Raw genomic sequence first — 18,238 nt, 5'->3', positions numbered from 1 at the left:
TTTCGTCATTTAGCCTTATCTTTTGCGGATGAATCTTTGGATTTTAAATAACAAGGTTTTAAGTGTATTTTTAACTTATACACTTAAAAAGGACCTCAAAGTCTTTTTAAAGTGTAGAAGAAATTATTCTTTTGCACTGAGTTTGAATACGTTGGACTTAACAAAAGTAATTTTTGAAGGCGCATGTAAATTAATGTGGTGTTGTTCGGTTAATACTGACGTGTGATTAAGATTGCCTGCTTGGTGAAGAAAAAGAGAAGAATAGCCTTTAACGGTCTTAAATATCGTGCGTATATATACTTACAACTATTGTTCTTTAAAAAATTATAAATGTGTTGATAGATTTTCGATTTGATGAGGACGTTGATGTTCAGTGTGGCATTTTGACAGCCACTCGTTCTGACATTTATATTGTCAAACTGAGACATTTGATATACATGTAGGTATTGTTAAACCACTCAGAATGACAGAATTTTTCTCGACATTATCTTCTAAATATATGCACAAGAACTGGCAACTGCTTGTCTGTGATATATCACGATTTAGTTTCCAAAAATAGTAAACAAATTGTTTTATCCATTTCCCCCCAGTTTTATATCATATATAGAGTGTATTGTAGTTATTCTTGGTCCAGTTGGTAGTTTTTCATATCTCTAATAAGTTGATTGGCTTCAGCAGTAAAACAATTGTAATAGTAGAGGAATTTTATAAAAGTATATGGTTAGATCAAAAACCCAATTACCAGTATTTATCAAGTGAACCTCTCCATAATGAAAGAGTTCAGCCACCTCTCTAATTTTATTTTGAAATGTAATGTTGTATGGATGAAATCAATGCTATAAATCTCTACAAAGCAATTATTAATGGATGAGATTTTTTTCTTCATTTCAGGTTCAGGATGTCTGAAAAACAGGACTTGTCACAGAATCCATTCACCGCATTGTTTACCACAGTAGGTGCTGCCACACAGTTTAGTGCACAGTCGTCAGCAGCCCCAGACAACACCGCTCAACAAGGTTTGTTAACAACTACCCAGCTAATTATGCTTTGTTAGTGGTGTACAACATTGTACACTTTACTAACAGATAAATATGACTTAAATATACATGTTCTGTCAGGTAAACTGACATGTGGATATAACATTAGCAAACATTGTTTGTTGTGGTATTTCCTTACATTTGATTGCATGAGTACTATTTTGATTTTTGCAGAGGATGGAGAACAAGGAGAAGATGATACACAATACAAAATGGATGTTAGTGGGATGATTGAGAAAATATTTCTCATCACATTAGACAATGGTAAAAGATGACCCAAGAAATAAAGATATTCTAAGAATTTTAAAAACATAAAGTCATATAAATACATGTAGTACATTTAAAGATACATGTATTTTTTAATACAAGTGATTTATTTTTTCTTTATTAAATATATATCAATTAATTATAAACCCATTAAATTGTTTTTTTAGATATTTATCCATATGATGACAGACCATCAAGATGTGTATTTATGTCAGAAATACAAGAGAAACTTGATGGACAGAATTGGTGGGAAATGTCAAATCTAGAACAGGTAAAAACAATGTGGAATCATCCTTGATAATATCAATTTATTCCTATTTTCTCAGCAAAGACATATTGCTCCTTTTTATGTTATTTACTTAATATGTATTAATAAAAATTAGGATACATGCATGTTCTATTGTGTACCTAAATATGTAGAATACATCTATTTCTCTACTAGTGAGTACAGGAAATTTCTTGTTTTTCCATAATAGGCAGTTTTTGAAAGATTACTTTTGCCAAACCCAGGAACAGAGGTTGTTAGTTTGACCAAAAAGGATGATCTGCAGTCTGCATCTTTGGCAGGAGAATCCCAAGTTCTCAGATATCTGTATCAGTGTTACAAGAGGCAACAGAAGCTTCTCTCTCAGGTAGGTAGATACACATATCTAGTACATGTACATGTAGTTGGTTAAAAATTGTTATCTATATATGCATGTGTATTTCATTTGAGTGTTTGAAATATTTTTAAGAATACTATTTAATTGAAATTTTATCATCATAGACTTATGGTGACTCTCTTTATTATAAAATGTCAAATATTGATTTGTGCATTTGAACAGAGGAGTGACCTATCCAGTGAATTAGGAACCTGCCTAAATGTGATTTTGATGAATGCTAGAATCTGTTTACAACAAAGTGAACTTTACCCCTCCCAAAACCCCTACCAACAATTACTGGATCTGTACGATGAGGAAATATGTTTTACTATGGGTAGGAGGAACAAATCTTGCTTTCTTTTACTAAATGGCACATCTTATTTATGTGCATGCATTCAGAAAGTAAACACGTATACATTTTCTTGTTGTATTTTAAGGATCTGATCCTGACCTGCTTTCCCAATTCTTTGATGTACTTGTCCAACAAATTGAGGAAAACGAGGAAGATGGCTCAGTGTCGCAGGTTTTCCAGCCCATTCTACAAATTGTTTTGACCCGCTTGACAAAGGAGCTCTCTCTTCTGAACCCAGGGGTCTTAAAGAACATTGATTTTCTTCACTTCTTTGCAAGAAAAGGGAGTCTAGCACAGGTAAATGCTGTTTATGGATATGTGAAATTTTAGAAATACAAGTAATTTCAATTACCATAAATTGCTTTTTGAGCTTAAAGATACATGTACCTGACTGGATTTTTAAAATTGAAAATTAACATGATTATAAACAGTCTCTTTCCCTTTTGACATTGTACTATATGAAAAATAATTGTTCATCCTTCCTTGCAGGTGTTTCTAGATTTTTCTTCACCCAAAGACTGGAGTAAAGGGAAAGCCTTTGAACAAACTTTGTTAGGTTCTCTGTTCACTCAGAGCTGTATTCCAAAGATGGAGCTTGGTCCCTATGAGTTCTTTGAAAATCCATCAACAAGAACAAAACAAGATATAGAAGCAACAGAATCCAGCATACAACAGGTGTTTTAACGTGTTAATTTTTTCAACAAGCATTTAATGGATTTTAATGCACTTTAATACTTCTATGATAAAAACTTTTTCGAGTTTATTTTAAAGACTTTCAATAAACAGTTTTGTGGTTGATCTTTATTTAAAATTCAAATTTCTCAACCTTAAAATACTAAATGATATTTGTTTTCAGCCTTTGGCTAATATATGTGAAAAGGTTTATCAACTGTTGTTTGCCATCATCAAAATATCCCCGGACCATCGACACAGAGTTCTGCAGTGGTTAGGAAAGTGTATATATGCCAATTTGGGAAGAACAAAAATTTGGTCCTCTCAGATGCCCCAGCTTTTTACACAGATGTATGCGTCTGAGGGATTCTGTCTAAACCTTTGCTCCATCATGTTAAGGCTGTGTAAGCCGTTCTCTGAACCCAGATCAGCAAAGTTACTAAAAATCCAGCCGACCTACTGTAGAATGGTGGCAGGCAATGAGAAAGATGCCAGGGAGAGAGGATTACATGCAGAGGGTGAGTGCTGTAGCTTGATGTCTATCAAGCTTAAATCAACATTATCAATATTGTTCAAATGTAGCAATGGCACACTGATGTATAATTGCTCTCTATTTATAATTTTAGGACTCTCAAAAGAAACATGTCTTATTCCTAACGAAGAAACTCAAAGTCCTCCTATGGAAGAGCACTATAATTTTATCACAGAGTGTTTTTTCTTGACTCATCAGTGTATTCATATGAGCTTTCATACTGTGCATGAAAAATTTCTGAAACTCAATCAAGAACTCCACAGAGTGCAAAGGTTGTATAATGAGGTCAGAGGTCAGGGAAATGATGAAATGGAACCAGTGCGCAGCATAAAACGACAAATGGAAAAAGGTAAATTATTTCACTGAATTGTGTACTGTAGATTCCTAATTAAATGTATTATGTAATGTAATTGTTGATCAAAATCGTCGTTCATTAAGGTTTGTGTTTGAATGTTGATTAATTTTTACAGGAATGACTCTGTATCTCTGTATGAAAGCAGCACTAACAGAACCGAGACTAGTAGAAATGTCTTTGAACTTTCACTTAGCTACTGCAACATGGCTATCAGAAATAGCAATCAATGAAGACTGCAAGACATTTGAACCTGTAAAATTCCCATTGCCAAAGATAGTGCCATTAATGTTGACTTGTGTGCCTGAATTCATCATGGGGAATGTGACAGATTTCACTTTGTTCCTCCAAAGATTTAAAGAAGATATGTATGAGGTAATGACTTTACAAATGTGTATACAGATTAAACTTGCATAAATCAGCCAATAAAACTCAACATTGAAATGGTAATTCTTGAGAAAGAGCTACTGTAACACTGCCAATAGGATTTGTGAGACATGCATTTTCTCTGGCATCAATCAAATAAATATTATTGCCTAATATTATGTCATACACCACATCAAATACTTCTACATGTATATCCAAACTACCATATGTCTTGATAAAACTGAGATGATGCAGAGTTTCTATATCCCGTTTATCTATTGATATCTTTTTTTATAGATGGCAGGTGATAAGTTGGAGAACTTTATGACCCTCATCCTAGTGTACATGGGGAGTCCTGAGCGCATGAGAAACCCTCACCTACGAGCTGAACTGGCCGAAACATTGGCTGCCCTCCTTCCTGCTGAGTCAGGCTCATCATCTAAAGGACTCATGTCCTGGTAAACATACAGTACATTGCTATGTAGAAGTACACCTAGTAGTATTTACTAATAGTAATAGTTGTGTTATAACACAATTATATGGACAAGTAAATGTGAGGCTACCCTAAAAAATCGTTTGGTTGTCCTCTCTGACTCCAGACTTGGATTGTAAATGGAGAATTTTTTTTTCTTTATAAAAATATATATTAGAAAACTTTCTATTGAAACAAGAAATGGCTATACAACTACCTGGTACATATGATAAAATAATTGCAGATTGTTGATTAAAATGTCTGAGTCAAGTTTTTTTTTATTCAGTCAGGAGGGAGGAGTTGAATATAAGTTCTTTATAGGTGGCCTAAACTAAATAAATTGTATTACAAATATTCCGAACTGATCTTTAATAAACAACTGCCCTTGGTTTTGCAGGTTCTCAAGGGAGCAGTTATTTGTGAAGCATCCTCTGATAGAACACCTGGCGGAGAAGCTGCTGAATGTGTTTGTCAGTATAGAGATGACGGGACAGAGCGTGCAATTTGAACAGAAGTTTAACTACAGGAGACCCATGTACATGGTACTGGAGCACATATGGGAGATAGCTGTACATAGAGATTGTATTAAGGTGGGATATATGTTATTCATTGGATTGGTTGAGTCTACGCATGCAGCAAGATAGCCGTTTTATTTGTACTTCAGGTTCAGTCAATAAAATCTATGATTAAAAAATGTCTGAAAATATTTTGATGTCTTTTGTTTCAGAAATTGGCAGAGGAAGCTGAAGGAAAAATTGAGGACACAGACCCACCCTTGTTTCTTCGATTTATCAATCTCCTGATAAATGATGCTATATTTCTTTTAGATGAAGCATTTGATGTGAGTACAAGATGAAAGCTTTTAATCTGTTGATACCATATACAGGGTATACTTCTAAATACTCAGAATTCTTTAACATTAAAATGTTAGAATAACTCATTGCTAAACATGAAAAGTAACGGTATCTAATTTTTGCTTTGCAACAGTATATGACCCAGATAAAGGACAAGCAGGCTGAGAAGGAGAGAGGGGAATGGAACAGCTTGGAACCACAGCAACGTCAGGAGAACGAGAACAGCCTACGTCAGATCACCATGCTGGCGCGCTACCATAACATGATGGGGAACAACACCATCCACGCTCTGGAGATGATAACCAGAGAAATCAAATCCATCTTCTGTCACAAGTCCATGGTGGACAGGATAGCTGGCATGCTCAACTACTTCTTACTCCATCTGGTATGTAATAGCTACACTGGTGAATATCAGATGCTCTAAAGTAAAAGGCTCTGTGTGAGGTAAAAACACATGTATAAATGTTGTACATGCATTTTGTATCAATTGTAGGTGGGGCCTAAACAGAGAAGCTTTAATGTGAAGGACAAGAACGAAATTGAGTTTAAACCACACCAGATGGTGTCCGACATTACACAGATCTATCTCAATCTGGGTGATAATGAGTCTTTTTGTATGGCTGTGTCAGCTGATGGCAGATCGTACTCTTCAGAACTCTTTGTAAAAACAAATAGTGTATTGCAGAAAATTGGAAAATCACCCACCATGATCAGTCAAGTAGATGCACTACGAGATAAGATTGAGGTAAATGTACATGTATTCAAGAGATACACATAATAATTATACAAATAATGCATAAATAATACTTTGTGGTTTTTATCTTCTGATAATGAAAATATCATTGTTATTGTCAAATGCTACTAAAATTTGTCAATTGTTTATGAAACAATTCAGTTTTTTAAGATAAAAGAAAAAATTAAAAATAAAATTAATTTTGGACTTGTTCTTACTTACATGTACATGTACGTATATTAGGAATCTTTGTTAAACTTTATTAATATTTCAGATTCTCCGAGTGAAACAAGCAGCAGAAGACGAGTTGCTGTATGCTGATGCACCTGAGGAATTCCTGGACCCCATCATGGGCACGCTTATGAGAGACCCTGTTCTTTTACCCTCCTCCAAAAACATTGTAGACAGGGCAGTGATAGCAAGACATATTTTAAGGTATAGAGGTTGTATTGATATATATATATATACCAACAAAACTTAAAATCATCTCTTTGAAAAAAGATGGAGATTACATTAGTATATATTTACTTATTACTTTATTTAATAGTTGCCTGTGAGTAGATTTAGAGAGATTGTTCTCTTCCATATCCACTCACTTCATGAAACTCTTGTATCCAACTACACATTTATATTTTTTCAAAGAAATGTAAACTTTTAGAATTACTTTACCTGTAGTGTTTTATAGTTGCATTGACTACTTTTAATAGTATAAATACATGCATTGTGATATATATTCTACATGTCAATCAATGTAAGACAGATATAAAGCATTTTCATGATTATAAGACATTATACTGTGCAGAGATTTTGTATGTGATGTAAATTTCTTTTCAAGTGATCAGACGGACCCTTTTAATAGATCCCCTCTTTCTTTGGACATGGTCACACCAGATGTGGAGTTAAAAACAAAAATAGAAAAATGGATTCAGGAGAAAAAGGCATCCTCATGACAACAGTGAATAATAACATTTTAATTTTAATGGTGAATGAGATTCTGCTTTTATAAACAGAGATGTATTTTTTCATTGTTAGATTCTTAGGAGTAACAGAAATATCAATGTTTCGTTTGTTATATTTGTCTTGTAAAGTAAGACCCAGGCTCCATTAGTGACTACTGTTGTACAAAAAAGGAAGTAGGTATTTGTTGAAGTTTGAAATCATTTTTGAGTTCAAATTGCTGTTGTAATGAACCTGTTGCCGTGGTTTTATTTTCAGCTTATAGTCTGTGATACCACAAAAAAAACCCCAATAAAAAGTATATTGAAGTGCAATCCTTTCAATAAAATTTGTTATTTTGAAAGACTTTGTATTTTCATACTTTTGAAACTTCGACAATTTTTTTGCAGACAACGTATAAGTCTGCATAGTTAAGCCTCCACTGTTTGTTGCTTTTTAATCAAAGGCATTTTCTATAGTTTTTTTGTCGCGTAACATTATTTTACAAAATATCATGTAATAATGAATTATTAATTGTTGAATTGAGTTATACCCCACATGTCTTAATTGAAGGTATAGTTCACTTAGTGTATGATATTGCTGACATGATACAACATTTATTGGTTTTAAAGGCAGTTACTGACAATCTGAGTGATAGAGTCTTCAATGTTTAAATAAATAGTTATTCATTCTGATAAAGACCTGTAGACAAATTTTGTATATTTTACAATGTAGAAGAGTTGTACTATTTCAAAAGTTGCCAAGCTTCCTGGCTCTTAATGATAAATCTATATAAAAAAATTTATGTCTTTGTTCAATGTCAATTCTGTTCGTAGGAAGCATAACTTTGATCCTGGCATTTAGAGTAATACTTAAACATGTTTCTTTATTGTTTGAAATGAATATATGGCATAGAATGATACATTTTTCAAGAAAGAAAATCAGTCAGAATTGAATGCTAAATTAACAATTTTTTTTCTAATGATTCAATACTGGATTGAGGAGAATGATGCGGCATTGCATAAATGTTATACTATTGTCTGCTGTGATATCAACTCTTGTAATTACCACAGCTTATACTAGTAATTTACAGCTCTTTTTCAGTTTCTATTTTTCATCTACTTGATACTGTGAGTTAAAAAAATTGGCTAGATGTAAATCAAAGGCGTGTTTGACATAGCGGGTGCTCGAAACCGCTCATAAAAAAATCCATAATACATGTAATTACAACACAAATTGCAAGCGTTCGCGAGCATCCGCTGTGTCGAACACGCCTCAGTATGATGGAAGTCTGACGTCATTTTCCCTCCAATTTCGTTTTCTTGGGTAGATTAGTCACGAAAATAATTTATGAAGAGAACCACAAACTTCAAAGATTTAAAAGAAACCATCCTTCAAAAAATGCAAACGTTATTAAAGATATTTGAATCAGTGTTGAAAACATTCTTTTCCATTTGTGAAAGTAGTTATATCATTATCAGCTGACAAGGAACACGTACAAACGACTCTTACCAGTTTGTTTTCGGATCTTGAATAGCAGTATACTACCTTGAAATACTCGGATGGTCTAAATATTAATATTATATTATATGTATTGGGAATTTCGTGTTCATATAGCCACTGACAGCCAAATCTAGGATATGAGTCAATTTTAGCATATCTTATAAATTCATGAAAATTGAAATAACGATTGCTTACTTTATATACTTTTTGTGGTTCAATGAGCGAGAAAGTTAGTGATAAGTTCATCGGTTATTATTGTTCATTTACAAAAGTATATACTATACTTTCACGTTAAATGGGCATGGTCACGATTTTGGTCAAAAATTATTTTTTCGATTTTAATGTTTATAATGCTTCAGAAAGGCATTTTTAATAGGCAACCCAAATTTGAGTGACATTTTTTGAGTTATAAGCGAGTTACAGAGCTTGAAATTCCTCGCTATGTAAACAAAGCTTTTGTTTCATTTTGAATGTTGAAGTGAAAATTCCAGTTTTAGACCTAAAATGAATGTGTCAATCGTTAGGAACTGTTTATTTATGCTTAAAATGAATAAGAATTTTGACAAACCATCTTGAAAAAGATTTTTTATTGGTATATTGAACATATGTAAACAAAAACAGGACACGAGCCTTGTTTACATGACGAAGAATTGTGAGCCCTGCATCTCGCTAAAAACTCATCGACGGCCACCCAAATTTCACTTGATCATTAGAAATGCATTCATAAAGCATTGTAGATAATAAAACAGGAAAATAAAATTTGACCAAAATTGTGACCATGCCCCTTTAAATACCGAAATCTGATTGGTATAGACGCAGTTTTAATTCGTTCTATTACCCTCAGCGTTGGCAACGGGTAACGCAACGAATTGTTACGTTGGCGTACATGTATATTATCCGCGTACAGTTCGCCGTAGAATTCTCGTAATTCTTAAAGAGTCAGTTATGTGTTCTTTAGAATTAAGACATTCAGTATAATAAGATAAATAGTCCTGTTTTTTTAGGGTAACAGTTGAAATTGACTCCTGTCGAAAACCATTGTCAACCTCTGCATCGCGTCGGTTGACAACGGTTTTCTTGGGGTGTCAATTTCAACTGTTACCCTCCAAAACAGGCTTTATTTGTATAGGGTTATCATTGTTCACTTACAAAAGCAACTTTATCCTAAGTTTCAGTCATAGAACCGATGAAAATGATTTAAAAGAGCTTTGTTTTATTCGAAAAATAGTATGGATATAATAACTGAAAATTTGAGCATCTGAAGTCGTAGAACTGACGGTTCTGGCTTGTCTCAGACGGCATTGATGACATCATATGGGCGTGGCCGCCATCAGCTGGAGGTATTCTATGATGAAGCGGACGTACTGACCCAGCGCTGCCAAGGCGACCGTCGTCCTGTGGCAAAGACAGCCGTGGCTCAGGGGACGTTCCTCACGCTTCCTGCGACTTTTCACTCCATCTCGAAGCTCTGCAAAACGAGCAAGAAACCGCCATTAGATTCATATATAACTTATTATCATAGGCACGGACATTAATCTGCTGGAAAAATTACGTTGATTTTATGTAGACCAACTTTTTACGTTATTACAATAGGTTAGCTTCACAAGAATTTAATTCAAGTAGAGCAGCAGATTCAATAAAATGCAAATTCAAATGTAGTCACTGTATCAAACTTTGTTCACTACTGATTGTCACAAACACGGTAGGTACAGCAGGGACGACACAATTAGGCTCGGTGAGTCGCAATCATTCTACTCCAGGATTAAAGTAACACTAGAATTACTCGCACGGAATCCGATGACCACTAATTTACTCTCACGATCCCTTTACACACAAGATTTGTCATGAAATAGCTCGATTTTGAATAAATTTACGGCTTTTTTGATGTCTCTCATACATTATGTATCCTAGACCATGATCAGGCAATGAAGTCACACAAAGCAACTATCATTTAACTCTTTTTCTTTTATCTTAAACGCATTGAGATATCATAGTTTAATAATTATTGACATTTACTGAATGAGAAATAACCTCAAGAATGAAACATATTAAAGATTATTCGCACAAAATTCTGAAACGAGTGAATTTTTCTTTGGTATGTTTGGATTTTTTTGTGTGTGAATTTTTTCACTCGCTGAACCCAAACAATGGCTCTACAGGTTTACCAACCAGCATTTGCTAACAGGTTAAATACAGGGTCGCCAAGAAAACAACAATGTCGCTTTCAAATTGGTTGCAGAACATCTTGAAAATCTTTATTAAACAGTCTCAATGGTTATATGTAACCAAAACAAGTTATCTTTAAGAAGTTGACAACCGTAAACATTTGAAAAAAGGCCAAGCTTGATATAAATTTACTAGATTGACATTACAAAAAAAGTCAATACACCTTAACTGACGGAATTATTTCCCCTTGTCTTCTTTCATCTCGTTGACCTCAGGGTTAAAATACCTTTATGGCAAAAGATCTACCGTTTTACCAATTAAGTTTTGGTTAGTCTATGATCCAATTCCTATTTTTTTATTTTTTTAAAGCACCCCAGCTATTTTCGTCTCAGTTTGGGTGGTTTCATATATTCGACCAAGAGTACTGTACTCAACTGTACATGCATAATTATGAAAATGTTAATTAAGAAGATCTAAACCTCATGCTTATGGCATGGATTCCTCTCCCAGCATCATGGACAGCAAAAGCCGGAGGCTGATAAATATCACAGTGATCCCATATGGACCTAAAATTGCCTAAAAGGATGAAAATTCAACCAGGGATAGCGATCTGTTTCAATGACTGACCCATCCACTATCTCAACCCATGCACCTCCTTCGCAGTTTCTATCAGATTTCTTAGTTGCAGGTTCATAAATGGGGCATCGATGAGCTTAGATTCCCTCCAGGAGATTCATTTGTCGGGATCAATTAAGACAAACTAACTGTATATGACAAAGTGTTTGGTTTTGCCCTGGTCAGTTAGACAAACGACGTAGAAAATTTGGCTGTTTTTGGACTTTGTATTCATTGTTTAGCAGTTCAAACAATGCTTCTCTCTGATTACCGATTGTTGTCGTATCTTTCTTTTCTAATGATCAGCTGTACAAATTCCACGCGAAACTAAAACAACCGGTTTACGAGACAAACCCTTTAATAATTCCGAATTTATTGATGCCAAATTGCAATAATAACCGTATTGCGTGCTCTGTTATTAATGCATTTTTCACTAAACGTCAACATGTAGACTGTTATTAGCTGAGATTGACGACTTACAGTCAACTTTGAAATCTTAGAACTGTAGTTTGTTTATGACTTCATTAGGACCGGGACTCTTTAAAGATCTAAATACTCATCAAAGCCATTACGGAGCATTTCAGACCTTACACACCACGTTAGAATTCTTAATCACAGAATCGGTTAGAATGCCTAATGAAAACTGACGTCTTTTGCAATCCCAGTCTCCTATTTTTAAAAGGTGTGTTTTTCCTGAGAATGAACAGGCGATGCTTTGCAGCGCAGCTATTCCTAATCATACATTCACAGCTAGTATTCACAAAGACAGTGTTCAAACTATGTAATGTTATTAAAATTGATTATTTTGAAACCAAGAAAGGAACACGTTAGAGGTATTTGAAATTCGAGTAGAATTTTCATCGCTGCTATGTACTAGTATGTTCCGGTGGTTTGACTTTTATTTTTATTGAAATTAAAATTTATTATTCATGTTTAATGTATGTATATATGTTACATTAAAGTTTGTATAATTCAAAGAAATCCCAACTACAGCATCCCAATCAATTTTGAATTCGTTGAACTCTTTGAAATATGAAACATATATCGTTTAATTAACGACGTGTTGTGTTTCAAGTTTCTACTTGCCCACTTCTTTCTCATCTTTTTTTTATTTATTAATCAATGCTATGAAATTATATCTATGGGAATGATATATGATACATCGACCTTTTGTATATACTACCATCAGTCTCTGATTGTGTGGGCGATTACTAAAAGAAGCATTTTATCAAAATTGAGACTTAGTGATCAGTATTTCCTTTCTTCCATTCTTATTGCAGACAACCTACAATATCAGGGATGTGTAAAACTTTTTGTATTTCAACTTACTGACTTCGGACTCGAAGACTAGTTCACCCCTGTAGCACCCAAAAACTTCATCCTGCCAACTGAGGATAGGTTCCAACCAATCAGAGGTGAAGAACTCGCGGTATCCAAGGATACCACACAAGGCCGCTGGTAAACAAATCAACTCATACAATACAGTCAAAGATTTGTTATGGAATATTTATGGCTGAATAAAGAGAAATGTAAACCAAAAAGGACAGTTCCTCGATGTATCGAGTGAATACAAAAAAGAATGAATCAAACTTGCACCAGTCGAAGAATTATTGTTTAGTTATATTCGTATGTTGAAGAGCAACAAACGTAAAGGATTTTAATTTTTAATTTTTGGCATTGATTTTATCATGTCACCATATCAAGTACCTTGCTCCATAAAAAGGTCTTGCTTTCGTTGTGGAAACCCGTTTTTCGCTATGATAACAGCTTCATTCAACATATTTTTACAAATCTGTTCCTGCAACTCTTTGATTGACTTTTGGCGCTTGAGAAGATTTTTCATCAACATTTGTGCGTAGCATCCAAACTGGAATAGCAAAGATAACCAGTTTCTAATGTCACCGGAAAGCATCGATGCGTTAGGAGTTGACAGTACATTCATAATTATAGCTCATCGAATAATATGAGTCATTTCACTTTAATATGTTTTAATGTAATAATGTGTATGATGTTCTTTAGGTGAGTGCAAGGTTATTTAGGTTTATAAACGGGTTCAATTATAGTTAAATTGTGCATTTAGCTAAATGATCCCTTTTGTACGCAATCAAAGTAATGGTTCTTGTATAAAAACAATGTAATACCTGGGTGCCGATTTCAAGGTAAAATACTTGGTGCGAGAGCGAGTAAGCGCTGTATCCAGGTGACGTCATAAAGTCCCAGCATTCGTCTGATATTTTGCATTGCTCCTTTGATTTCTTCCTGGAACACATAGAGAACAAAAACAAAAGTTTTAAGTCAACGCCTAAACACTTCATCAAACAGCCATCAAACTGAAAATCTATTTTGTAACATTGTGAAACTCAGATAGATTTTGACGACATTTTAATGGACACGTGGCTTCAACCATCGGAAGCAATCACAGAATTCAGATTTTATGTATGGCGGATTTTGATCAGAATGGCGACGAAAGAATGTTAAAAGGATTACCACTGAAGCCTAATTCTGGTCATGGACCGCTTCTCCAATGCAACAGGATAACAGTGACACGCGTAATTTTATCGCTGATCCCCTGATTTCACTTTATAACCACGGTCGCTGATTTCATTAACTCAAAGAAGCACTGCCATAAAAATTAATTGACTTAACGGAAACCAAAGCTTTGGTCATCAAACCTATTCAACAATGCTTTTTCGCTATCATAGAGTATTGCATGAGGTGTTTTTCTTTGGTGTCTTTCATCGCACCTTACAGAGAAGTGAAAGTTTTAAGAAACTTGCAAATGCTTTAATGGATAAATGACACTAAAAGAAAAACATTTTAGTGAAGAAAAGAGATGTATAACGCGATGAGATCTGACAAATCAAATCACATATTTTGTAATTTTATCGTATCTAAAACCATAAAAACAGAAACACTATATATAGGACTTTTGTTTTGTTTAAATTTTGCATGTAAACCATTCGTAAAGGTCCCACTTAAATCATGCATCTTTTTAAAATTCATAATTGTATTATATTTTGGCACCTAGGTGACTGAAAGATCTTTCAGGTTGCTTTTTTGTATTATATTCTGAAATATTTAATACATTCAGGGTTTTTTTTCTTGATATTTCATGAAGGCTTAACTACACACTGACAAGCATACGGACCCTGTCCCAAAGAACTCCGCCAGACAGTCGTCCGATTTCTGCTCCCGTAACAATTCTCCCTCCTTGTACCGCCATACTTTTACTTCCGGACCCATATCACGACTGGGGTAGTCCATTTCCCAAAATCCGCCTTGTATCAGTGGACCTATTTCTGTGAAGAATTGAATTTTCGAGTTAAAAGACCAAACAGCTAAATTATTATGACGTATTGCTTCACCTTATTGGGATAACGGTTCGAGTCCCATCGGTTGTAACACAATATTTAGTTTCAGAACTGTACTTCTTTGTGGAGATATAGGGTTTAGTTCCGTACATACAAAAACGTCGACAATATTTCCCGTAAATCTACATTCAGCAACTACGATCAGAAACTTTTTTATCTGTTCTCCTCGTCATCAGATCAAGCATTCTTTGTCGTTGACCAAACATACAACGTTGCATGCGTGAATGTATCTTTACGAAGTCAAAGGAACAAAAGTAAGTGGTCTATAACTTCAGAATGTACCAAAAACGGTACATGAGTGGTTTTTCTTGAATTAAATACCAGTATGACAATGTAAATTTATTTTTGATTTTACAGTTATCAGTTGATAGTTTTGTCTACATGATGTTTAAAATCTAAAGTTAAAACTGATTACATGATAGTTTGTTATGTAATAATTATTAACTTTAGATAGAAAATCAGTAAAAGGCAATAAGATTTAAGCATTAACCGTGGTTATTTCCAAATTAATGGTATCACTGGGTATGGAATATTACTGTTTTGCAATGCGTTTGTCCACACAGAAACCTGACAGTGTATTCCGTAACGATTTTATCCAATGATGAATACAATCTATGTTGCATGATCTCCCCTTAAAGAGTTGTTCTTAAAATTAATGTCCATAAAGGAGAAATAGCGCACCTAGCATACGATTTGGCCTACAGTTTATTTACAACAGTCATTAACCTTTTAATATTTCATTACATTTAGTTTAGATAGAAATATAGAAATTCAACCTTCCTTGCTTCAAGAGTCCTAATTGACATCGATTAAATTTCCAGGTTTCATTTTATGCAAAATTCATGAGAATGCATTGGAAAAAATGCCAAGTTTAATATATAGCAGATTTAATTTTAATTTTCATTTGCGGGTTTTTTTTTTTTTTTACAAGTGTTGAATATACACATCAGAAATACACAGCTATATTCGATGGCATGGAATTGTCTGTGAACACATGAATGCAATTAATACCGTCGTATGGTAGTACAATATAAACACTTTTCTGAATATTATTTCATGAGAAAAATCTTCAAAACTATTTACACAGAGATCTGTTTATTTCATTTTTCTGCGTCCATTCCCTAGATTTATGGTTATTGACCTGTGCAGTATTAATAGTTTTTGAATCAGTAGCTTAGTTTTGACACTTTTTAGAGAAACAATTTATTTTCAGAAAAGGGCAAACTCTTTTCTCTTTGCTCAGAAATATAGATGTCCGTAAAATAAAATAAAGTAATAGGAAATGTATTGATTGATTAGGTCTACCACAAAGTGCATGTATAACCTGGCATACCTTCATAGTACTGTGGGGTGAACGTTGCTATATATGGTAACGCCTCATCGCTGACCAGACCCGCCACCTTCTGCAGTCTCTCAATCCTCGACATCGTTGGAGCAGAAATCCCCGTCCCTTTTGATGGATGGGATTTCAGGTGTTGCAGCAGAACTTTAAATTGGCCTGCAGAATAAGATGCTTGTATTTTTAATGACTAATTCCGTAACTGATTCACAACTGCGCCTACCCCCCCCCCCCCCCCCCACCACCCAAAAAAAAATTACCTTTACTATGGATACTTAAATATAATCTGTTAATAGTTGCATACATGAAAGTTTAATATTTTCAATTTGTTCTGATGGGAGTAAGGTAAAAAAAAAATCGACACTTTTAAAATTAATTTTACAACAAGCACTTTATAAAAAAAGGGTGTAATTTTAATGAGAATTTAATTGCTGTATACACGGAGGACTCGGTTCCCCCGGAGAAACTCAAACCGTTCGAATCGAGTGGTTATGGTGTTGTGGGAGTACTTTACCCCTCAAGGCCGACACAGGAAACCAAGATTTTATATATCCTAGAATCAGATTAATGTGTTTCGATTTTTATCGTTAAGTTTATGTTGAAGCGGGCAAAACTTTGGTCCCAGTGATTGTCAACTCTCTTTTTTTTTTTTTTTTTGATCTCTGTGATCATAACATCACCTCCAATAAACTAATCCGTTTAATGTTGGTAGGTCGTATTGTTTTCATAATTGTATAGATTGTATTCGCATGGTTCTTCTAGTGAAACGATGCGTTACAAAACACTACAAGATTTAAATGCAATCAAATCAAGACCTAACAGCTTTAATTAATTTTAAAGACAATATGAATTATTTGATTTCTGGAGTTTGAACAAACACAGCGAGAAGTCTGGATTTTTACATGAATAATTTGTTACCAAAATAGCAAAGATATCAATGTGCATGGTATATTATATGTACACCGATTTAATATTTTTTACAGTTATTGCTATTTTCACTTTGATTTTAATTAAGAAGCACAAATGCTTGTCAAAATAAGTCGTTATGAAGTTGATAGTTTTTGTCCTTTGTCATGGAAACGATGAAAAGTTAACAGGAATTTTTGCCTTTAACAATATTTATACATAGCCGTATTAAATTTTAATAATATTGATAAAACTTGAAAAATGGTTGACTTAAAAAAAGTATAAAATAAAGATAATTTACAAGGTGTGAAAAGGTCAATATTTCCAAGGTTACTGATTAAAGTCACTTACCTTCTATCATCCGGGTTCCAATAACGGCGTCAAGATTCAGGTTTTGATGTTCCTGGTGAAAAAAATTCAGCGCAAATTCAATTGCATCTAGAGTCTTTGTCAAAAGCACCAAAGAGTCGTTCGCATTGGAAACAAGCGATGCTGAGGAAACCGCCGAAATCAGCAGGACCCATGCAAAGAACGCCGCCAAATATCTCATCTTCGTCGCTTTCTCTATTTCACGTTATTTCTTTTGGTTCTGTGGAGAGCCATCACTATTTTGATTTTAATAATCTCTGATAAAGCGTAGGTTTCCATCGCGCCCTGTCATTGGTCGCCTTTATTACAATGATACAGGCGTACAGGGGTCTTTGCGCACAGGTACACGTAACAGGATCACACCCATTGTAGTCTTAATAATTGTCTTGCTCATATCAAATTGTCCGTCAATTATTAACGTTAAACAAGTGGGGGAAGTGCTTTGATGGCATTTTTAAGTTTTGGTTTGGGAATTAGCTGCCTAACATTCAATAAAGTGATCATGTTTAGTTTTTAGTCGTGACTCTTATATATTTCGTAAGGTATATGAATAGCCGTTTATCACACGTTTACAGCAATCAAAACGGACTACACTATTAACATATATTGGTATCTGGAGAAAATACAACTATCATCGATGTTATTCATGAAACAATATACATCGCTCGATATTTGCTGGACTTGAAGGATGCATTGATAGATAGATGGGTCGAAGAAACCTCACCAATAACATATGGAAAAGTTGGCAGCTAACT

General features: G+C 34.3%; 2 protein-coding genes across 3 annotated transcripts; one reads left to right on the top strand and one right to left on the bottom strand.

Annotated features, from left to right (window-relative positions):
* Positions 1-148: 148 nt before the first annotated feature.
* Positions 149-7,524, top strand: LOC105319702 (ubiquitin conjugation factor E4 A). 2 transcript variants are annotated; one of them, XM_011417333.4, is made up of 18 exons: positions 149-286; positions 892-1,016; positions 1,212-1,301; positions 1,472-1,575; positions 1,781-1,936; positions 2,129-2,279; positions 2,383-2,594; positions 2,787-2,972; positions 3,154-3,487; positions 3,596-3,850; positions 3,972-4,228; positions 4,517-4,677; positions 5,089-5,281; positions 5,419-5,532; positions 5,679-5,930; positions 6,039-6,290; positions 6,553-6,713; positions 7,114-7,524. In XM_011417333.4, exons 2-18 carry the CDS (start codon positions 899-901, stop codon positions 7,226-7,228), a joined length of 3,111 nt encoding a protein of 1,036 aa, XP_011415635.3. In that variant the 5' UTR covers positions 149-286; positions 892-898; the 3' UTR covers positions 7,229-7,524. The 2 variants fall into 2 exon arrangements, with proteins under 2 accessions (XP_011415635.3, XP_034314885.2); XM_034458994.2 differs by lacking the exon at positions 149-286 and adding an exon at positions 309-439.
* A 2,389-nt stretch (positions 7,525-9,913) lies between these two features.
* Positions 9,914-17,755, bottom strand: LOC105321728 (UPF0764 protein C16orf89 homolog). The gene is made up of 7 exons (XM_011420168.4): positions 17,466-17,755; positions 16,203-16,367; positions 14,647-14,797; positions 13,640-13,757; positions 13,206-13,365; positions 12,828-12,953; positions 9,914-10,185 (listed from the first exon to the last, which is right to left on the bottom strand). Exons 1-7 carry the CDS (start codon positions 17,662-17,664, stop codon positions 10,028-10,030), a joined length of 1,077 nt encoding a protein of 358 aa, XP_011418470.3. The 5' UTR covers positions 17,665-17,755; the 3' UTR covers positions 9,914-10,027.
* Between the last annotated feature and the right edge of the window lie 483 nt (positions 17,756-18,238).

The sequence above is a fragment of the Magallana gigas genome, chromosome 7 (genome assembly GCF_963853765.1).
Source record: "Magallana gigas chromosome 7, xbMagGiga1.1, whole genome shotgun sequence".
Taxonomy (NCBI): domain Eukaryota; kingdom Metazoa; phylum Mollusca; class Bivalvia; order Ostreida; family Ostreidae; genus Magallana; species Magallana gigas.
This window is presented reverse-complemented; position numbering and strand designations above follow the sequence as displayed.